At 40.6% G+C, this 23,807-nt stretch overlaps 1 protein-coding gene across 8 annotated transcripts in view; it reads right to left on the reverse strand.

The window, feature by feature from the left end:
• Eda (ectodysplasin A) overlaps positions 1-23,807 on the reverse strand; it is a 332,917-nt gene that overhangs the window by 3,936 nt on the left and 305,174 nt on the right. Inside the window, exons 3-8 of one of the 8 annotated variants that reach the window (XM_077106622.1) lie at positions 11,742-11,765; positions 7,213-7,392; positions 5,725-5,759; positions 4,699-4,750; positions 1,729-1,853; positions 1,048-1,179 (exon numbers count right to left, since the gene is read on the reverse strand). In XM_077106622.1, the coding sequence (XP_076962737.1) occupies positions 1,048-1,179; positions 1,729-1,853; positions 4,699-4,750; positions 5,725-5,759; positions 7,213-7,392; positions 11,742-11,765 (548 nt within the window). Of the gene's footprint in view, positions 1-1,047; positions 1,180-1,722; positions 1,854-4,698; positions 4,751-5,724; positions 5,760-7,212; positions 7,393-11,741; positions 11,766-23,807 lie in introns of those variants that run through there. The other 7 variants (XM_077106619.1, XM_077106618.1, XM_077106620.1 and 4 more) reach the window with 7 other exon arrangements.

Consider the following 23,807-nt stretch of genomic DNA (forward strand, 5'->3'; position numbering starts at 1 on the left):
CCCTCTGAGATGAGCTGCCAGTGTACCTTGTAGAGGGAGCAGTGCCACTTGAAGGCATGCTAGTGGGCCAATAGGAGCAGCAGGTGATAGGTTCATGCACTGTCTTTCCCCTATTCCACGGGGCTCAGGTGGCTGAGCAGACCTTTCTTACAACAGCACACCTGTCACAAACTCTGTGAGGGTAAAATATTGTGCCTTGTTTGCCCCTTCAACACCTCCTCACCCCATCCCTGGTATGAAGCACAGTGATCTGTACACCTTAGGTGCTCAATCAGTGCTTGATTAATGCTCTAGATAAAAATTAACTTCCAAGTTCAAGCCCCAATGACTATGTGCTACTAAACTTAGAAGTCACTGATCCCCAGGGAGGTCATAGTAATGGTATTCCATGTTCTCAGCTCTTTAACAGAAGCCCCTTCAGCTTGCAGCAGCCCCTCTCAGCACTAAACTCCTCTCCCTAACCACAGGACCCCTTGATACTCCCATTAGATGACTAAGGAAACAGATCCAGAAAGATGGTGAGCCATCCACCACAAATGATATATCAAATTTGGAAGGGCAGAACCCAGGTACCTAACTTCACTCCCATGGCCAGGAGGAGACACTAACCTATGCTTGATGGCTTGGGGTCACAGGGATTTTCGTAGCCTGCATGGGCCTCTCTCAATTCTCCCCTACATTTAGAAAAGTATTTTTTTTTCCATCTGCATTACCCTTAGTCATCATGCCCCATCCCCTTTTGATTATTGGCCACCACCAAATGGCACGTAGTCTGTAGGACATTGGGGTCATACCCACATGCCCCATAGGGGTTGAGACCATCTGACACCCTAAATCGCTTTATGAAAGCTAGGAGCTGTGTATTCAGGTGCTATATTATCTCTTGGGTCAGGACCAAGCTATGCCAGGATGCTCAGTGTGCCCAGCGAATGCTTATTGACCCACCTTCTCTGGCCACTCTCTTGTGAGACCCATCTGTTGGCTCCGTAGTCCTTCTGTCCATCCGCCTGCTTGCTGCCCACCCCAGAGAAGCCCCAATCTCAAGGCTCATCTACTTCTAACTCTGTGGAGACCCTCCCCAGTGGGGGCACCCAATGGGGAATGGCAGTGGATGGGCACTGGCAGACCTGGGGAGTGGGCCCAGGGCAGGGAAAGGACAAAAAACAGAGGGAGAAAGGCCTGGGAGAATGACAGAAGGAAGGAGGCAGGAATAACAGAAACAGAAAGACAGAGACACAAATGGGAGAAAGAGGAAGGAAAGAGTCAGAAATGTTTTTGAGGTGGAGAGAAAGTCCGCAGGAGCACAATTCATTATAATGCCCAAGCTAGCAGTGTTGTGGGAAGCAGTTCTCAGCAGCCCTGGAACTGACTCTCAAAAACTATGCTGAGACCAAGTTCAAGTTTGGCAGTAGAACCAAACAGTTCAGAGGGAAAACAAGGGCCTGGGGCCCTGCAGGAGGGAATCAGATAGTAGGATGTGGGAGGGGCCTCTTTTCAGTTTTTCCATGATACATGGCTAGGAAAAAAAATGAAGCAGCCCCCCCACCTCATTCCTCCTTACAACGCCCTCCCCCGGGGAAGTACCCTTTCACCCCCACCCAGCCTGCCAAAGCAGGAAGTTAGCCAATGGATAGTCTTGGCTGTCTCCATAGTGCCCCTATGTGGCCTGCACCGGATCTGCATTCTGGATATAAGAAGAGTTAGGCCTAAGACCGTACTCACTTCTACCTGACTATAGATGAAGTAGGTGCCGTCCACCAGTACCTCCAGCTCCCCGCTGCGGGGATGTAGCTTAAACACCTTGGGGTTCATAGTGATGCGAGACCAGTCATTGAGCACTCCACCTGAAAGATCTCAGTATGAGAGAAGGGCAGTCAGTCAGTACATGTCAGAATAATCTGGGCAATAGAAATAAATACCAAACAGTACACAATCCCCTACCCTGCCCCAGGTGACTAGGAAGGCCCAGAGGCCAAGCTTTAAGAAGAGCATTTGGAAGCAGGGAAGTAGTGCCGTTTATTAAAGGACTCCTAGGCCTGCCTCAGAGCCCCTGTGTTTTGCCTATCTTTCTTCATCTCTCCTTTCCTGACTCTTTTGTCTGAAAGAGTATTTAACCAACACCTTCCAGTTAGAATTTGGAGTGCTGGTGGTAAGAGAAGAGTGGGCACTCTTCTTTTCTTTCTTTCTTTTTCTTTTTATTTTTTTATGGGGCCTGCACAGGCAAAATTCAGACACTGAGTGGCAGGCTAGGTCTTATTATTCAATTTTACTCTCCCAGCAGTAGCTCCTGAATCCCTCTCCTGTTTCATAGGTTCATGGGATTTCTCTTCCTTAAGAGAGTCCTTTTTATGGTTCCTCCACACCCATTCCTTTCTGGAAAGCCTCCCTGGGTCTTCAGGCAATTACTCAGCCCAATGAATGGTCTATCTGGAGAACATTTATGGATCAGAGGTGATTGAGACTCCATGTCAGCTGGAGCTAGTGACCACCAGTAATCAAGTCCCATAGGTGTGAGGGATCTTTAAGAGAGTGAGGGGTAGACTGCCAGGTTGCAGTAGACCAGCCAGAAGGATGGGGGGGGCGTGTCTGGGAGTTGAGGCACCCTTGGCAAGGCATCTATCTATCTCTTGGCTCTACCCCAGTCAGGGGGAGCCAGCACATGAGGGTAGAGGAAAACTTCCCTTTTTCATCCTGCAGAAAGAGGGATATTATTTACTACTATGACAGGGTGGAGTGGAGGGAACCCAAGCTCATGGAGCCTTTTCCCCCTCTCAGCCATCCATTTTTCACCCAAGAAATTATGTTTTGAATATCCATCCTTGGTCAGTCTCAGGAGGCTGCCTCTCTGAGGTGTGAGGAAAGAGGCCTCTGGAATAGGTTGCCATGTTTCCTCAAGGTGATACACACATAGGATGGAGTTAGGAGGAGTTGCCCTGGCTCCATCTCTTCAGTGGACTACTCTGGATGATGTCCTGTCACCTCTGACTCCCTCACTTCTTCTGGTGGAACTAAAGGGTTCATAGCATGGAAACTACTGGGGAGTGGCCAAGCGGGGGCTGGAAACAGTCTTGCTATATGTTAGCAGGAACAAAATCAATAGCTGTTGGCACAGAATAAATACTGAGGCCATCACTCCAGACACCCAAACAAATCTATTCCCTATGTCCCTGTCCTCCCTGGACAGATGGTAATCATGGCCCACTCCAGGCCCTGGGGCCCATAGCACCTGGTTCCCAGCAGGACTGCTAGGATTTTGGTGCCATTCTGCTCATTTTTTTGTGCTTATGAGGCTATTAAGTCAGACATCCAGGTGGCAGGCAAGGGGAGTAGCTAAGTCCAATCATTAAGGAAACTCAGCAAAACCAGTTCAGGACTGACTGGGCTCTTAAAAGCTGTCCCCATATAGCAGGTTTCTTGGCCTTCATTTACCGTCTCCATACTCACAACCCCTCCCTTTCAGTCCAAGCTCTGCAAGCATCTGGCATCTTGGCTAGCTTGCTGTTTCCTAAGGCTCCTGGGGGTTCTTGCATTTTAGGCTTTGGGCACCCTGGGGACTGGACATTATTTCAAAGCGCTGTTCTTTAATGAATGTTCATGTCTCTTTGGGGAAGAAAATTAACCTAATCATTCAGTGGAGTGGACATACATATCACCAAAGGAGCATAACACAGTACAAAGAGCCAGGCAAACAGTTTCAAATCTCAGCTCCTAAAAAACTATGACATCTTGGCCAGTTAATTAACCTCTCTGAGTTTTGCTTTCTGTCTCTGTAGAAAGGTGCTAATACCTACCTCATAGGGCAGTTGTGAGGGTCAAATGAAATAAAAAACAAAGAAAGCATGTTGAAAACTCTAAAGTACCATACAAACATAAGCCACGTACATTATTATGGTATTAGCCAATCCCTATGGGACTCTGTTTCCCCACCTCCCTCTCTCTCTTTCTCCGGTACCAGGTATTGAACCCAGGGGTGCTTAACCACAGAGCCACATCCCCAGCCCTTACATTTTATTTTATTTTTTAAAAATTTTGAGACAGGATATTTTAAAGTTGCAGGGCATTGCTAAATTGCTGAGGTTGGTCCTGAACTTTCAGTCCTCCAGCCTTAGCTTCTGGAGTCCCTAGGATTACAGGCATGTGCCACCACACCCAGCTATTTCTCCATCTCTTAAATGCAGGAGTTATATTAAAGCAGTGTTCCTCAACCTCATTAAACATGTTCTCCCTTTTGATAGACACTAGCATCTCATACTCCCTAGGGATTCTAACATAATCCTCATTCCCTGAGAAGCACCCCCACTCATTCTCTTTTTAGAGTGATCACACAAGAAGAGCTCAATTTTATGTAGTTTTCCCATCTCAAATTTGTATCATGAAAGTGTTTATCAAACTACACATATCTCTATGGCGACTCTGATATAGACTCCATCCTTCAAGAATATCTGGGTGGATGATGTCTCAAGTCCCTTTCAGCTCCCTCATTAGTGAATTCTAAATGCAATTTAGGTGTAGCAATTGATCTTGGTGCAAGCCATTACTGTGGATAGCCAGTAGAGGGCATGATGGAGTAGAGAATGGCCTTCTATGCCAAGGGTACCTCATAGGCCTGGGAGGAACTAGGCTGGACAATTATTTGGAGGCTGGGGATGAGGGAGTAGAGATGCTCCTTTCAGGGAGGCAGCCTACTTTGATTCTTACCATTCTTGACTTGAATTGCTGACCCTTGGCCCTGTAGATGCACCACAGCTGGCTGGGAGGATGAAAAAGACAAAGAGTAGTCACTGTAATAGTTTCTTACTCTGCCACGGTTTCCAGGTTTCTATCCCTCATTTCTAGTCTCCTTTTGTATCCCAATTCTTATTCTTCTCCCCCGTCTTGGGATGTTAGTGACTACATTTCTACTAGAGGGCAATATAATTTTGTAGCTCTGCCACTTCCATGCTATGTGACTTCAGCTAGATATAGTGCCTCTGAGCCTCATTTCCCCAACTGTAAAATGGGGATTATTAGAATCTCTGGCTTCTCTCACAGGGAAAAATGGGGATTATAAGAATCTCTGGCCTCTCTCATGGGGACGTCTGAGGATCAAATGAGGTGATGGATATAAAATGGCCCCACGAAGCCATCGTGCACTGTGCAGCTGTGTAGATTTATCACAGTGGCCAAACAGCTGTAGTGAGGGTGGCTGAGATGAGACAAAGCCAGGCAAGGCAGCAGAACCTGCCAACAGAGACAGATTAGGAAGCTCAAAGACTAGGGAGGAGCCCCTGGGGCCATTAAGGCAGAAGCCTAGGTTGGGCTTGGCCTGGAGGTAGTTGGCTATTTTTCAAGGACACACTCTTAAACTCCTCAGCTCTGTCTCCTAGGCACTTTGAGTGCCAACTAGGTGTCTGGGGTATGTGGGGAGTAGGAGGCCAAGGTGAACATTCCTGACTGTTGGCTCATTTCCATTCACTACTGAGTCTAGCTCTGGTGACCCTCTGTCTCCTGTGGGTGAGGGGGAAAAAGTCTTGTTTAGACAGGTTCCCATAGCTAAAGGCAGGCCCTGGGGCAAACTTTTTCTATTCATAGACATGGGAGGGGTCTGTAAGTGAAAATCCTCAGAACCTCCAAGATGTCCTCACCAAATAAAGCTTCAGGAAATTTGGTAGGGAGCTGCCTGAAAGTCTGCTCTAAGCCTGTGGCCTTCCCTCTGCCCCAGGAAGACAGAAATTCCCAGCCAACCTGGTTTTCTCGACTTCCAGCTTTATCAGCAGCACCTGCAAGATAGGACAGGACAATAAGAGGGTGTACTCTTTCTACCCTTTCCCCACCCAGCAGCCAGTGGCACTGAACCTTGCTCCTTGGGGCCAGCCCTGTCTGAGCTTTCTTCCCCAAGTCTTAGAGCTGTGGGGAGAGTCAGAATGCAATGGGGGGCCCTGGGAAGTGAGAGGATGCCCTTTCTTTCTCCTTTCTGTCCCTGAACTTCATCTTCAGTAGGCATGGCATCCATCAGGGAAGCTGGCCTTTTGCCAATACAGGCCTAAGGTAAGCCCCACTGAGCACCCGAGGAGAGCGATGAGAGGGTATCCCTGTCGCTATGTACCGGAGACAACAGTACCTGCTTCTTTACTCTTTTGCTGTCTGTTAATAGTTTTCATGGAACCCATAACCATTTATAAAGATCTGGTTTCTTTAATTGTCTCTTCCTCCTCCTGGACATAAACTCTACAGGAACAGGGACCACTCAGCAATGTATTTCTCCGTACACAGAAAGTGCTCAATTAATATTTGTGGAATGATTGAATTAAAAAACCAACTTTGTCTCTTGTGGCCATGGTAACACTGCTTAGCCCTATTTGAATTCCAAGTTAAAGAATATGAGTCCTGCTGCTGAATTCTCAGACCTAGAGAAATTGGCTATAAAGAGTCCATTTCTTTTAAACCCCAAGGTACAGGAAGTGAGCAGGAGAAAGAGATAACTACTGACCTAAGTCCAGTCTGACTCCTGTCAACTCCAATTAGGCAGGTCTGAGTCTGCAGCCATACCTTTTGGCTGCTCTTCTGGGCCCCAGGAAAAAGATGCAAAGGGATGAAATGGCATTTGGGCAGTATTGTGGGATAAGGATCTAGTGCAAGAAGCACTTTGTTGCAGAACAGGATGGCCATGATGCCTTGGTCTGCTGGATTCACAGTCTGAGCGACTCATAAATTTCCAGCTACTTAACCATCAGTGACTACTTCTCTACATCTATAGGAAAGGCATCTCAGAGTTCAAGGGATGAAACTACCCTCCAGCCTTCAACATCTCTCCCTATAGTCTGTTTCCATGCAAGCATCCGTATGTGGAGTTAGATGCTGGGAATCAGAGCAGACCAACTCCATCCTCCAAAGGAACCCCAATGAATCATCATGGCCCCTCTCTCTGGCTCATGTAAATTTACTGGTACATCATAGGGAGGCCTAAAGTCAAGGGGTATTGTGATGGAAGATTTCACATGGGACAAGAACAGGTAGCCTGTCATTGACAGATTGGTACAAATAAGAAGGTAGAGTAGGCCAGACTCTTCTGGCTTGTCCAATTCCTAGCTCTACACTGGGAAAGGAGACCTGCATTTCTTATTTCACATCAATCCCATCACCATTATTTGAAACCATTCTCAGGATCACCCTCTCTTGCTCTGTAAAAGTATTGATAAGGTGCTTGGGGGGTGAAGAGATAGGAGAACTCACCAGAAGGTCCCTGGAGGCCAGGGGGACCTTGAGGACCGGGAGGACCTGGAGGACCAGGTGGTCCCATGACAGTTGTTCCTGGAATTCCAGGAATTCCTGGAATCCCTGGGGGTCCCTGAGGTCCTGGTGGTCCTGGAGGTCCTGGGGGACCATTGGGCCCAGGCGGCCCTGCCTTCTTTCCTGGAAAAAAAAAAAAAGAATCAGAGTTACATTTGTAGTTATTTACTACTGAGAGTGCACTGTCAGGAGTATATTGTCAGGAGTTCTAGAGACTTTCAATGACATAAAGTCAGCCCTCTGGCTGGGAGTTCCTGCTAAAGAGCTGGACACTTTTATCACGCATACCCTACCCCTTCTCTCAGTTGGATAGGAAAATACAAAAATAAATGGCCCTCAAGGAGCTCAGTCTAGTGGGGAAATAGTCACAGAAGAGTAGGAGTGCTACATTAATGGTAAGGACCAAATGCTGAAGAGGTCAGGGGAGTCTTCAAAGAGAAGGTTACAATTCAGCTGAGTCCAAAGGATAACAACTACCAAGCAGTCAGACCTATGGGTCACTTTGTGGTTCTTTACAGAACTGGGCCATTGTTGAAGAGTGTGGGACTTTCATGTTAACTGCCTAGTTTGGTGGATTTGATGTGGATGACAAGAGGAAGCTGGACAGCCTGACCTCAGGAATACCATTGGCTCTGGGAAGACACTTACTGGAGTCAGGATATGCAGGAGATGGGGGTGGGGATGGGGATGGGGGCAGTGCTAGCTGGGAATGAGAAATGGATGGGGAGGGAGGAAAGGAGGAGAGGGAAAGAGGGAGGGAGGGAGCTAAGAGCGATTGAGGATATTGAGAAAGTAAGGGGAGTAAAGGAAGTAAGGGGAGGCAGAGTAGAGAGAACTGAGGAGAAGGCAGCAGGCATTGCTTTCTCAGCTGACCTCTCTAAACTCTATTTTTAAAGATCTCTGGGAAAGGAAATTCTGCAAACTCCCTTGGTAACATGTTCCAATGTTTATCACCCCTCACTGCTCACTGTTAGGAAGTTCTTTGGTAGATATAACTGAAATCCCTCCTATGGCAGCTTAAACTTTTATTCCATCCTTTGTGTAGACAGAGAAGAATAGTTAGCATCATTGATATAATAACCTTTATACACTCAAAGACGTTAGGTTACCCATCAATCTCTATTTTTCGTATGCTAAATAATCCAACTTCCCAGAGTCTTTTCTCAGAGGCTCTATTCTCAAATGTATTATTCATTATAATCACCAACTCCACTCCCTTCTGTCCTCACGATATTTCCAGAACAATCTCAGTCCTCCTATTTCATATTCTTGTCCTTCCAACATTTCCACCTGGATGTAGTCATGCTAAGTGAGACTTAAACCCAAACCTCCAGCTCTTTCTGTTTACTTCTCTGCTCTGAGCAGCTCCACTTGAGGACTGCAGCTAGTCACTCAGAGGTCAGTGTCTTCTTCTTCCCTTTACCACCCTCTCACAATTTTGTGGAAGTCCCAGGAATGGAAGCCTTTTACAAGACTCCACCACAATGCCTTCAGCTGAGGTAGTTTAATTTTAAAGACAACCCTTTCTTTAAAATCTCCATACTGACTCCAACTCCCTGCTCATCAGACTCAGCCTGCAAAATCCTGTCCTGACTTATCAGGTCCTCCTTTGAAAATAATGCCTCATGTCCAAGAAACCAAATCCTCATGACAAAGCCACTCAAGAGGCCAACTGTCCATGTTTATCCACATCTGCATATGGAATGAAAGAACAGATCACTGGGGAGCCTCTTCTCCAGGGAGTTAAAGAAAGGAAGGTCTGGAGAGCATCTCTCTCAGAGTCCCTGTAGCCTTAAAGACCTAGAGGTCTGAGCTTTAGAGTTTTCCCTGAACTTAGCAGCAGAAGATTGGATCTGCTCAGTTTCTACATCTAGCCAATTTTAAGATGCTGAACAGGAAAACCATCTCCCTTCAGATTTGGACAGCTTCCAAATCAGGCTTATTCAGCGCCCAAGTTTCAATTCTAGCTAGTGTAGTGGAAAGAAGTGGAATCTGTACTCCGGAGATAAGAATGTAAGCCCCAGCTCTGCCATAGTCACACTTTGGGCATATCCCTTCCTCTTCTTGAGCCTTAGTTTCTCCATCTGTGAAATGAGGAGGTTGGCCTCAATGATTTCTTTAAGTTTCTTCCTGAGACTAAGGTTCCCTAGGAGGACTGACCTACCCTTAGCAGCCAGGAAACTTTCCTAGCTTGGTTGTAAGGCTTGCTTCTCCTTCATTATTTTTGGGTGGAGTAGACACAGAGGATGGTGCATATTAGGCCATCCTGTATCCTAGCATTTTGGGGCCTAACAGAGATTTTTCCAGCTAGAGGGTGTTCTGTGGGTAGCAAAAACTTCAGCTTCAAGAATGTGAGTCTCCTGTAATTGCTTAATGTAATTTTGGAAGAATTACAGCCAGAAACTCCTCCAGTCCAAGAGAATAATGGTTGCAGTGTAAACAGAGAATGTTCACTTATGAAAATGTTAGAAGGCATTTGAGAAAATGTTCCTGCTGTGATCTAGTCGTGCAGCTGGTCTTCTCTGCCTCTCTGCAATCAGGCAAGTGTGCTTCTCATACTTGCATACTTATAGAAAGTTAGGCCCAGAGAAGAGCATGTTCAAAATGACCTCTGGACCAGAGGCTGACTTTAGATGATTGAATTCCTTCTTCAGATTTCCTAACAGAATATTTCATGATACAAAAGTCTAGAGACTTTCATGCTTAGAAAGTTACCCTGTGTAGTCCTAGAAGAATATGCATATTCCTTTCAAAGTTGAACTTCATCAAAGGGACAGTTCCCTAACATTTTAGCAAAGCCCTAAATATTGAAATCACAACCAAAATGAGAGAGAGAGAGAATGAATGAGAATATGAATGAATTATAGAAGTAGGAAAATTCCATTAAAGTGTGAAAATTAAGGGAATAACTCAATTTAACTCTTCAGGCATGGGCCTATTCACTGTGTCCAAGGAAATCCATGTTAAATAGCTTCTAAATCACTTTCAGCTAAAGTAAATGCTTAAAGCTCATGTGCATTTTCTTCTCAATAATGTCCCATACACGAGGTAGCAGTGCTGGGCAATGATCCGAATTGTAATTTCTGTCTTAAAGGGATGTGACAAGAGTTAAGAACTAAACACTTAAAGATCAAATTTACTTTCTTAAAAGACAGTATGTTGGTGGGCTGGGGTTGTGGCTCAGTGGTAGAGTGCTTTCCTAGCATGTGCGAGGCCATGGGTATGATCTTCAGCACCACATAAAAATAAATAAGTAAAATAAAGGTATTGTATCCAACTATAACTAAAAAATAAATATTAAAAAAAAGTATGTTGGTGGTGAATGCACAGGTCCCACAGAGAAAGGTTTCTTCGCTGATTCCAGTCTCCTGCTTTTTTCTAATCTTGCTCAGCTGAGGTCCTCTGGAGGCCTCAGTTTCGTTACAAAAGGAAAACAAATTTACCATGGGGTCCTGAGTACCTCAAGGCAGCAAAGTACCCTGGCAGTCAGAAGTGGCAGACTGTACCTGAAGCCAGTCTTTTTGACTCAGTCTGAGGCTGATAACCTATTCTAGAAAGTTCCATAAATCTTAATAGAGTCATTTCACTTGAAACATTTAAATGAAAAATCATTATTTTTATTTTATCTATCATCCCCTCAGGCCAGAACCCAGAAACAAGCTAATATACTAGTTTCATAGTTGTTTTTTTTTTAGACATAAGGAGTGTATCATATCACCTAGTCCTTTCTTTGGAGCTTGTTTTGTCTTTGGATGCTTCTCTTCAAGTAAATGAGCACTTGTACCAGCCCTTGGGCCAGTCTCATCTCAGGAACAATGGAGACTTATTGGCCCAGAAACAGTACAACAGAGCTGCCCAACTAGAAGTTTCTTTTGAAAGACTGAAGGATCAGGGTAACACTATAGTCTAGTTTTCCCATCATAGAGAAAAGGATATTGAATCCCTACAAATAAGACATATCTTCCCCGAGAATCTGGGAAATTGAATAGGTTGAGATTTAGGCCAAAAAACAAAATATTGACATTTTTCCATAGGTAGTGTACTTTTTTTCTTATAAGCACTTCAGGTCTTCATTCATATAGGATCACTGATTTGATAAAGGAGGGAATAACAGAGAAAAAGGAAAGGCAGGGGAAGGAGTAAGGAAGGATGAGGATAGGCCAGAGATGTAGTTCAGGGTAGAACACTTGCTCTAGCATGCACGAGGCCCTGTGTGAAGAAAGCAATAAGAAAAACAAAAACAATTTTTATATGTTGCTAGAGAATCAGTTTTATCTTTCATGGACCACTACTGAAGAACCATTTTTTTGTTCTTTAAAAACTACAATGCTCATACACATCATAGGTGATTGAATAAATAGACAAACAATGTTGAAAGAAATTAACACAAAAATCCTACTCCCTTGATTTTTTTCTTCTAACTTTAGAAAAGACATGACAAGACAATTTTTTAAATCAAGAGCTTAACTTACCCTTTTTCTTGTTTTTAACTGGACCTATTAGAAAAAGAAAATGGAAAATTAAGTCACTGAAAATTAACAGAAAATATTTACTCTTTTAAGACAGGCCCTGCAAAGGACCTCCAAGACTGCAAATTTAAGGGAGCCTGACTGCCAAGGGTCAGGTTCTTGACAAAGTATCTCCCAACTACAAAGCCTTCCCAGTTGGTTTTCTGACTGCTGAGACCACAAAGATGACAAGGAAGATTCTTTCCTAGAGAGAAAAATCTTTCAGCCTTATTCTTTGGGGGAAGGGAATGGGTGCTTCTTTGTAGAGATGAAATGCCCAGAAATGCATAACTCAACAACCTTAGGACGGCATTCCATTAATTCTGCAAGTCCTGGGGTTGAAGAGTCACGCATCCAGGTGAGGACCTGATACGGCGTCTCATGTGGGGAAGCTGTAAAGAAAAAGGAGTTGTTTTCATGGAAGGAGCAAAACAGCAACAGTTTACTTTTTAGTCACTTTCTAATAGTGATTTAATTTGGTAGTTATTAAAACAGTGCAACCAGGGGCTGGGGTTGTGGCTCAGCACTTGTCTAGCATGCATGAGGCACTGGGTTCTATCCTCAGCACCACATATAAATAAATAAATGAAACAAAGGTGTTGTGTCCGTCTACAACTAAAATAAAGAAATAGATAGATAATACTGCAAACTTAACACACTCATATGGGGTCCACATGATCTCACACTGTCATTTACCATAACTTAATGGAAGCTTTAAAAGAAGTGTGAACAGTTTCATTGATAGTGAAATCATAAGCATTTTCTTGGGAATTACTCTTAAGGAAAATAATTTTAACCAACAGAGGACACTCAGAAAACCCAAGGCTTTTCTGAAATACGGGACAACCACTCCCTTGACATACACAGTTTAGGTGCCTCCCACCCATTTTTTTCCCTCCCAGAGATCCCATTTTCTTCATTCTGTAGATGGATCTGGCTCTCTTTAGACACAGGTATAGGATAGCTGTTCCAAAATCCCACAAAAACAATATTGTACAACATTAATCCACTGTCAGGGCCCACCAGAGCTTACAAAAAGAACATCAAGGGTTCAAATATTATTTTATAGTTTATAACTCATATTTACATATATTCTCTCATTTGATCCTTGTAACAAGCCTGGAAAAATCTCTAGCGATGACAGCAGTCTCTACTAGAGGTCAGTAGAGTCTCTAACCTATAAGGACTTCCAGTGTGGCCAGGGTTGAACAAGCCCTTTAGAAAGAAAAACACAACAAAGAATAAAGGAAAAGAAAGGTGGGCTGGATCTCATGATAATTAAAGGGAGATGAGTTTAGGAAAGGGATAAAGTGGTGGGAAATGGGAAGGCAGGGGGAAGTGCTGGGGGTGATAGTGTGCATGTAAATGTAGCAACAAATCCCATCATTTTGTGCAACCATAATGCACCAATAAAAATGTGGAAAAAAAATCAGTGTCTATGTAGACTTCCCTGGCAAAGTAATTTCATGTGCAATAGTAGGTCCTGAGTGCAGGAGATGTTTTAGGTAGAATTGAGCAACCTACTGCACTGAAAGGCCATGAATCTCCATTCTCCTATCCTCTTTTTTCCCTCCTTCCCTCTCCTCCCAGTCCTTTCTTCTTCTCCTTCTCCTTTTTTGCTACCCATCCTTTATGGTTTTTAACAAGATTGAGAGCTCTTGAGAATATGTATGATGGTTCTGGCAAGGAAGTACAACTATACAGATAATACTAAGAGGCAGCAACTCATACTGAGAAGGGCCTCTTCCTTGAACAAGAAAGCTGATTGGGGAAAGATGTACACACAAAGGGCCCAGTCCCAAATAGTCTGCTACCAGCTGACTAGTCAGCAACCTTAGACCTGGAGAGCAACAGGATGGCAGCAACTGCAGCCACCTTGCCCTCATAGCCAAGATGTGCTAGTCATGGCTAAGGTTTTGGCTAAATCAGCTGGAGGGTTAGTGCTGTTCCATCAGACTTCAAAATAGGCTTTGAGGAAATCAGACCATCACTAGTCAACCAGACCTTACTGAACATGCCTACAGAATGGAGAATAGTATATACTGCAACACAACTCCATCCTCAAAGAAATTACAATTAGAAAAACACTTAAGATGGGGGACTTTAGGAACTATACTGGCTAACTGGGGGGGGGGGGGGAACCTTCCCGGAGAAAGTTTGATTTAAATGCACTATTGGAAAAAAAATGCACTATTTGAATAGAAGGAAAGTGAGTTTTTTTTTTAATTTTCAAACTTCTATTATTTTTTTACTACACATACTTATTCATTACTTGTATATATTTACATAAATAATACACAAAAAGAGAATTCAAAGAAAAAATAACTTATTAAAGTGAGGCTGGGGGACAAAAAGACAGACAGTGTAGGCAATAAATGATTGGGTCAGAAAGATGGGGGCTGATTCAGAAGGAAATGAAATGCTAATACCCCCAGAGCCCTTTCCCAAGCTGCAACCTGTTGTCAAGGTGACCTGACTCCAGGGAATTGTTCCTCCCTACACCAGGCTGCTAATGAATGCCTCCAGGGCTGCTCCCTTCCTGCCTGAACCCCTGGGATGCTTTGTTCTGCCCTCTGATTGCTCTACCTTTGGCCCACCTTTTGGTCTCTAGTCAGAGACTCAGGATGGGCAGGGGAGGCCAAGAGAAAAAAGGAATTCTAAAATCTATAAAAGGGGCAGGACACCCCTACTTCCTCAGATACCAGTTCTGGATCCCCTTCTCTACAGAAAAGTCCAGCTCTGTTCTATTCTTTAAATAAAACTTGCTTTCTTGGTGTTAAAATTTTTGATTGCTTTATATATCCCAGAGATTAGTGCTCTAACTGATGTGCAAGTGGTAAAAATTTGCTCCCAAAATGTAGGCTCTCTATTCACTTCACTGATTGTTTATTTTGCTGAAAAGAAGCTTTTGAGTTTGAATCCATTCCATTTATTGATTTTAATTGTTGCACTATAGGAGTCTTTTTTTTTTTAAAGAGAGTGAGGAGAGAGAGAGAGAGAGAGAGAGAGAGAGAGAGAGAATTTTAATATTTTATTTCTTAGTTTTCGGCAGACACAACATCTTTGCTTGTATGTATGTGGTGCTGAGGATCGAACCCGGGCCATGCGCATGCCAGACGGGAGCGCTACCGCTTGAGCCACATCCCCAGCCCAATAGGAGTCTTATTAAGGAAGTCAGGTCTTAATCCAACATGATGGAGATTTGGGCCTACTTTTTCTTCTATTAGGTGCAGGGTCTGTGGTTTAATTCCTAGGTGCTTGATCCACTTTGAGTTGAGTTTTGTGCACAGTGAGAAAAAGGGATTTAATTTCATTTTGTTGCATGTGTATTTCCAGTTTTCCCAGCACCATTTGTTGAAGAGGCTCCAATCAATAAATGGGCCAAGGAACTGAACAGACACTTCTCAAAAAATGATACACAATCAATCAACAAATATATGAAAAATTGTTCAACATCTCTAGCAATTAGAGAAATGCAAATCATCTCACTTCAGTCAGAATGGCAGCTATTAAGAAAACAAACAATAAGTATTGGCCAGGATCTGGGGAAAAGGACACACTCTTACATAGGTGGTGGGACTGTAAATTGGTGCAACCAATCTGGAAAGCAGAATGGACATACCTTGGAGAACTGGGAATGGAACCACCATTTGACCCAGCTATCCTACTCTTCAATCTATACCCAAAGGACTTAAAAACAGCATACTACAGGGACACAGCCACATCAATGTTTATAGCAGCATAATTCACAATAGCTAAACTGTGGAACCAATCTAGATACCCTTCAGTAGATAAATGGATAATGAAAATGTGATACACACACACACACACACACACACACACACACACACACACTGGAATATTACTCAGCATTAAAAGAGAATAAAATCAGGGCATTTGCAGGTAAATGGATGGACCTGGAGAATATCAAGCTAAGTGAAGTGAGCCAATTCCCAAAATCCAAATGCCAAATGTCTTCTCTGATATAAGGATGCTGATATGGGATGGTAGGGGGTAGGGGATGGGCAGAATAGATGAACTTTAGATAGGGCAAAGAGAAGAGGGGGGAGGTGGGGGCATGGGGGTAGGAAAGATGGTAAAATGAGATGGATATCATTATCCTAAGTACATGTATGAAAACACAAATAGCATGGACTCTACTTTGTGTTCAATCAGAGACATGAAAAATTGTGCTCTATTTGTGTAATATGAATTAAATTGCCTTCTGATGTCATTTATAACTAATTAGAATAAATAAAATAATTTTAAAAAACCAAACTTGCTTTCTGTGCTTGCCTTGGTGTTTCTTAGGTGTTCGATTTTCACATCTGGGGAAATGGAACTTGGCTCTGATTGATTCTTATTACTGGTATCAAAAGTACCTGCAAATAACTACTATTTTTAGGCAAAATTAGAAATCTTCTGTGGATATCAATATATATTTTTCAAAATGTGATCAAATTTAAAAGGTTGTTTAACAAACTTTTTCTATGTCAATAACTACATTTCTACATTGTTTTATAAATGTAGATGATTTGGCATTTAATCATCTTTGATGAACATTTAGGTTATTTCTAATTGCACTATTATAAACAATGCTATAGTGAATGTTTTTACACATGTATGTTTTTATAAACTTGCCCCCATTTGTTTTAGAATGTATTCATTAGAAATGATACTGCTGGGCTGGGTGCAGTGGCCCACACCTGTAATCTTAGTGGTTTGGGAGGCTGAGGCAGGAGGATTACAAGCTCAAAGCCAGCTTTAGCAACTTGGTGAGGTCCTAAGCAACTCAGTACGACCCTGTCTGTAAACAGAATATAAGAAAGGGCTGGGGATGTGGTTCAGCCCCTGAGTTCAATCCCTGGTACCAAAAACAAAAACAAAAACAAAACAAAACCAAAAAACAACAACAAAAAACAAAAGATAAAATGATACTGCTGGGTCAAAGGATGTGAGAATCTTTCAATGAAATATAATTATCCTAATAATCTTTTTCTATATGATTACTGCCTTCAATGTAATGCTTAGTTAGACCCTCACTAATGTAACATTATATAGGTATCTGTATTTTTCTTAGTGCTTTTATGGTTTCATTTTTGTTTTTAAATCAATGAGCAATCTGGTATGTTTTTGGTATATAATGTGAGTTAGGAATCTAAGTAAAATTTTCTTTTTTCTCCCCTAAAATGGCCATGATGTGAAGAATACTTAGAGAAACAGGCTGAAAGTCTTTTCTTCTACTTCATCTTGGGTCATAGGAAGGCACTCAGAGCTTCTGCTTAGTAAACATTTGCCATACCTCTTGGGGTAAAAAAGAAGATGAAAAATACATATAGGATTGTCATTAGATTGCATCACATTTCCCACAGTTGATAATAAGTACATCATCTCAGCAATACAGGGGTTCCTTATTGTTCTAACATAGCTTACTATGACCAGTAAATCATTCTTATGAGTCTCAACATATATTTTTAAGGCCTGACTCTATCTGCCATGCCCACTGCTATCACTTGACACCACTGTAGGTTTCCAGCTTCTAGTGAGAAAATGCTAGGAAGCTAGAACTATCTCACACTAGAAGTGAGCATCTTGACACAGAGCAAAAGCAGTAACCCCTGCTGAGTTCTATAACCTTTTAGATATATTGATTTATTTTCTCTACATGCTTCAGAACTTTATTCTTACTCAGAGGACTACTAGTCTCATATGTTTGTTTCCATGGCAACAAGCTACATTTCTATATCATTCAAATTCCCCCTAATTATAACCACCATACTTTCTACATGCAAACCCCACAAATGTATGAGAGTGGGACAGATAGCTGTGAATTACCTGGGACTACTTTAATAGGAGTAAAATTGAAATCAGACTCATTTTGATCAACATGAGCAGGGAGTCTGCCTATCTGACATAAAGGAAAAGGTGTGTTGTAATAGAATCAGGGCCCTAGAGGCCACCAGCTGGTCTAGACAGATAGTAGTCTTGACTCATCCACAAAATAACAATGAAGCAAGTGACTTTTCTTCTGAGTCTTCATCTGTTAAATTAGGGAACACTATATACTTCATTTCTATTCAAAGCCTAGTGTTCTAATGAAGACTGATGATGCAAAATCAACAATCTAGAATTCTATATCCATGAAATTATCCTTCAAAATGAAGTAGAAACAAAAAATCTCAAACAAACACAAAAGGAGGGAATTTGTTGTTGGTAGATCTGACTTGGAAGAAATGTTAACAGAAATTCTTCAGAAACAAGGAACATGATATAGGTCATAAACTTGGATCTACATAAAGAAGGAAAGTGAGTTAGAGAATGAATAAATGAAGGTAATATGAATTATTTTATTTTTCTTAATTTAATAGATGATACTTTTCTTCAGGGTAATAATAGCAAAAAATTGTTCCATGGTTATGATCTTTGAATATGTGAAACAAATGAAAGCAGTGTTATTAGGGATAGAAGATATGGACTGGAAATATTCTGTAATAAGGTACTTGTACTACCTGTGAAGTGGTATAGTATTATTTGAAAGCAGATTAGGCCTGACACAGTGGTGAACACCTGTAATCCCAGTGACACAGAAGGCTGAGGCAGGAGGACCACAAGTTTGAGGCCAGCCTAAGCCACTCAATGAGAACTTCAGCAACTTAGAGAGACCCTGTCTCAAAATGTTTTTTAAAAATAATAAAATCAAAAGGACTTGGGATGTGGCTCAGTGGAAAAGTTCGCCTGGGTTCAATTACTACCACCAAAACTAAAATAAGAAGAAAGTAGATTGGGATTCATTGTAAATATATATTTCAAACAGTAGGGAAGTCTCTAAATTAAAAAAAATATAATTGCTAAGAGACGAGGGAAAAATAGAATCACATAAAATGCTCAATTAAAACCAGAGAAGGCAGAATAAGAGTGGAAGTTAAAAAAAAAAAAAAAGAAAAAGGGCAATGAACAGAAAACAAATATTGTATGGTAGACATTAATCCAACTATATTAATAATTTCTTTAAATGTGAATACTCTAAATATACCAGTAAAAAGATAAAAAGTCTGTCAGAGCAGATTAAAAATATAAAGCACAACTATATGTTGCCTGTAAGAAATCCTCTATAAATATATAGGTAGATTAAAGGAATAAGAAAGACATATCATGCTAACAATAGTCAAAATAAAGCTAGCTCATTCTGAAATGTGCTTCACACAAAGCACACTTCAGATCAAGGAAATTATCAGGGACGTTATATAATGATAGAAGATATTCCAAGAAGATATAACAGTTCTTAAAGTATATGCACCTAACAAAAGAGCATCAAGATATGTGAGAGAAAAACTGAGAGCACCGTGAGGAAAAATAGATGAATCCACTATTATAGTTGGAGACTTAACTATGCCCACAGTATTTGCTTGATCAAGTAGGCAGAAAATAAGTGAGTATACAGTTGAGCTGAATAGTGCCATCTATCAACTAGATTTAATTGACATCTGTAGAATACTTCAGCCAGCAATAGCAGGGCACACATTCTTCTCAAGTTCATATGGAACACTCACCAAGAGAGAACACATTCTGTGTCATAAAACATACCTTAACACATTTAAAATAGATATTACACAAAGTAGGTTCTTATATCACAATGGAATAAAACTAGAAACCAAGAACAGAAACATCACTGGAAAGTCCTAGAACTACAGAAGATTAAACAGCACACTTCTGAATACACTGGGTCAAAAAGTCTCAAGGGAAATTTTAAAAGACTTCAAATTAAATGAAAATTAAAACAAAACCTATAAAAATGTGTGGGATGCATCAAACACAGTGCTAAGAGGAAAATTTATAATAATAAATTCACACATCAGGAGAAAGCTCTAAAATCAATATCTAAGCTTCCACCTCAGAAAACTAGAAAAGGAAACCCCAAACTAAGGAGAAGCAACTAAATAATAACAATTAGAGCAGAAAAAATGAAAATTAAAACAAAAATAGAATAAATCTATGAAATCTAAAGCTGTTTTATAGAAAAGATCAATAAAGTTGATAAAAATCCCTATTCAAGCTAAGAAAGAAAGACGGCACAAATTAATAATATCAGAAATGAAAGAAGGAGTATTACAACTGATCCCACGGACATTAAAATGCTAATATAAGAATATTATGAACAACTCTATTCTCATAAATTTGATAACTTATATAAATAGACCAGTTCTTTGAAAGACATAATCTACCAAAACATACCGAAGAACTAGGTAATATTTATAAGCCTATATCTATTAAAATCAAATCAACATCTAATATTTTTCCAAAATAGAAAGCACCAGGCCCATATGATTTTGCTGGTAAGTTTTACCAAACATTCAAGGAGGAATTTATATCAATTTTCTATAATTGCTTCCAGAAAAATAGATGCAAAAGGAATAATTTCTACTTCATTTTACGAGACCTGCAAACCAGACATTATAAGAAAAAGAAACAAAGAAGAAAAGGAAACTATAGACGGACACCTCTCTTCAAAATAGATGCAAAAATCTTCATTAAAATGTGAGTCAATCAAAACCAACAGTGTACTAAAAATTATATAGCATAATTGCTGTGGTTTAAATATGTCCTCGAAAAGTTCAATGTTGAAAAATTGGTCACCAATCTAACAGTATTGAGATATGGGACTTTTGGGAACTGATAATGTCATGAGGGCTCTTGTTAATGGATTAATGGGTTATAGTAGGAATGGCGTCTGTTACAAAATAAGCTCTTTCTGGCATGCTTGCTCTCTCTTGCCATGTGATGCCCTCTGCCATGCCATGACCCAGTTGGGAAGGCCCTCATCAGATGCTAGGCAAATGCTGGCACCACACTCCTGTACTTCCCAGCATATAAAGTGCTGAGCCATAAAACCTCAATTTTTTGGTAAATTACTAGGACTCAGGTATTTTTTTTATTGCATCAGAAAATGGACTAAGAAATAAACTAGGTGGGATTTATTCTTGGTATGCAAGGCTGGTTCAAAATTCAAAAGTTAGCCAATATAATACACCTACAAATCAACAGGATAAAGAAGAAAATCACATAATCATTCTCAATAGATGAAGAGATAAGTTAAATAAGCCAATCCCCCAAAACCAAAGGCCGAATATTCTCTTGGATGTGTGGTTACAAACACATAATAAGGGGGGTGGAGGGAAGAATAGAAGTTCATTGGATTAGACAAAGGGGAATGAAGGGAAGGGGGGGGGGGGGCGGTTAAAACTAGAAAAGACAATGGAATGAACCAGACATAACTTTCCTATGTTCATATATGAATACACGACCAGTGAAATTCCACATCATGTACAGCCACAAGAATGGTATTCTAATTAGAATAAGTTACACTCTATTTATGTATGATATGTCAAAATACAATCTATTGTCATGAACACCTAAAAAGAAGAAATTCAAAAAACCTTTAACAAAATCCAACATCCCTTCATGAGAGAAACTATCAGCAAATTAGGAATTGAAGGGTATTTCTCTAATTTGATAAAGGACATCTATCCCAAACAAACAAATGAAAACAACCCTACAGGTAATATCATACATAATGGTGAGGAACTAAATGTTTTCTTCTAAGATTGGGAATAAATCAGGGGTGTGTACTCTCACCATTCCTACTTGACATCATATTGGAAATCCTATGTAATCCAATAAGACAACAAAAGGAATTAAAAGTATCCAGAATGGGAAGGAAGAGATAAAATTGTCTTTGTTCACAGATGACATGATTGTCTACATAGAAAATCCCACAGAGACAGGTGTGGTAATACATGCCTATAAGCCCAGCTAGTTGGGAGGCTGAGGCAGAAAGATAGCAAATTGAAGGTCAACCTGGGCAACTTTGCAAGACCGTTTCTCAAAATTAAATAAAAATGGCTAGGGATGTAGTTCAGCACTATAGCACCCTAAGTCTGATCCCCAGTAACTCAAAACGACACAAACCAAAATGCCAAAGAGTAGACAAAAAGGCTCCTAGGGCTCAGTGGCAATTTTAAAGTTGCATGGTATAAGCATAATACATAAAAGTCAAATAATTTCCAATATGTTCGACATGAGCTATTGAAATTTCAAATAAAATTCCCAATAGAAAGAAAAAGGAAGAAATAATTAAGATATAAATTTAACAAAATATGAGTATCTATATGAGGAAAACTACAAAAGTTAGATGAAAAAAAGTAAAGGCCTAAGTAAATAGAAAGATATTTCATGCTCAGGAAAAGAAGAAAATATTGTTAAGATGTTTCTTCTTCCCAACTTGGAATACAGATTCAATAAAATCCTAATCAAAATTCTATCAAGTTATGTTGTAGGTATCAAAAACTGATGCTGATGTTTGTTTAGAGAGAAAAAGATTCAGAGTACCCAACACAATATCAAGGAATAAGAACAAAGCAGGGGAACTGACATTATTTGATTCTAGACTAAACTATAAAGCTACAGCAATCTAGAGAGGGTGGTATTGATGAAATAATAGAATAATGAAACAGGACAGAGCACCCGAAAGTATACCTAAAGAAATAAAGTCAATACACCTTTGACAAAGAAGCTAAGGCAATCCAATGGAAAAAAGGATAGATTTTTTCCAATAAATGGTGATGGAACAAGTGGACATCCATATGCAAAAGCAACAAGAATGAAAACAAAACCCCCAAACCAAGCAAACAAAATGAATCTAGATATAGACATTACACCTTTCAAAAATTAATTCAAAATGGACCACAGAACCAAACGTAAAACAAAATAGTATCAAATTCTTATGACACAATAAAGGAGAAATGTAGGCAACATAGGGCCTGGCAATGAGTTTTTAGATAGAACACCAAAGATACAAACTGAAAGAAAGGAATTGTTAAGGTGGATTTCATTAAGATTAAAAACTTGTCTGAAGCCAGGCACAGTGGCACACGTCTTTAATCCCAGTGGCTGAGAGGCTGGGGTAGGAGGCTGGCAAATTCAAAGCCAGCCTCAGCAAAGGGGCTAAGCAACTCAGTGAGGCCCTGTCTCTAAATAAAATACAAAATAGGGCTGAGGATGTGGCTCAGTAGCTGAGTGCCCCTGAGTTTGGTCCCTGGTAACAACAAGGACAACAACAACAACAACAAACCCCGCCCCAAACCAAGAAAACTTTTCTGAGAAATGCACTACTAAGTAGACAACAACAACAACAACAACAACAAAAAGCCACAGACAATGAAAAATATTTGTAGAACATATATCAGATAAAGGACTTTTATACATAATTTAAAAATCTTAAATCTCAACAAAAAGAAAACAGATAACCTAATAAAGAAACAGGCAAATGTTTGAAAAGAAGACTTAACAATCAGGAAAAAAAAAACATCAAATTAAGAAATGGGACCAATATCTGAATAGACATTTCACCAAAGAAGATATGAAGATGGCATATAAGCATCTGAAAAGATGCTCAACATCATTTGTCTGGAGGGAACTGCAACTTACACATGGTGGGAATGTAGCCATTTTGGTTGGGATTTTTAATATTTTTTTCTGGGGCTTGAACCTGGGGCACTCTACCAACTGAGCAACATCCCCAGTCTGTTTTATTTGTTTATTTATTCTTAAATTTTGAGACAGGTTCACATTAAGTTCCTGAGGATTTTGCTAAGCTTCTGAGTCTGGCCTCAAACTTGAAATCATCCTGTATGTCTCTCTAGTAGCTGGAATTACAGGTGCATGCCAATGTGCCAGGTTTCATAGCGATTTTGAAAAACAGTTTGGTAGTTTCTTATAAAGTTAAATATAGTATTACCACATGACCTGTAAATCATGCTCCTAGATATTTGATCAAAGGAGGTGAAAATTTATGACTGCACAAACCTGCATACAGATGTCTACAGTGATTTCACTCATAATTGGCAAAAATTGGAAGCAACTAAGATATGATTTGACAGGTGAATGATAATCTGTGATATATCCATATAATGGATTTTTTTATTACTCAGCAATAAAAAGAAATGAGCTATCAAGCCACAAAAAGAGAGGAAT

This window comes from Callospermophilus lateralis, chromosome X, assembly GCF_048772815.1.
Source record: "Callospermophilus lateralis isolate mCalLat2 chromosome X, mCalLat2.hap1, whole genome shotgun sequence".
NCBI classification, from domain to species: domain Eukaryota; kingdom Metazoa; phylum Chordata; class Mammalia; order Rodentia; family Sciuridae; genus Callospermophilus; species Callospermophilus lateralis.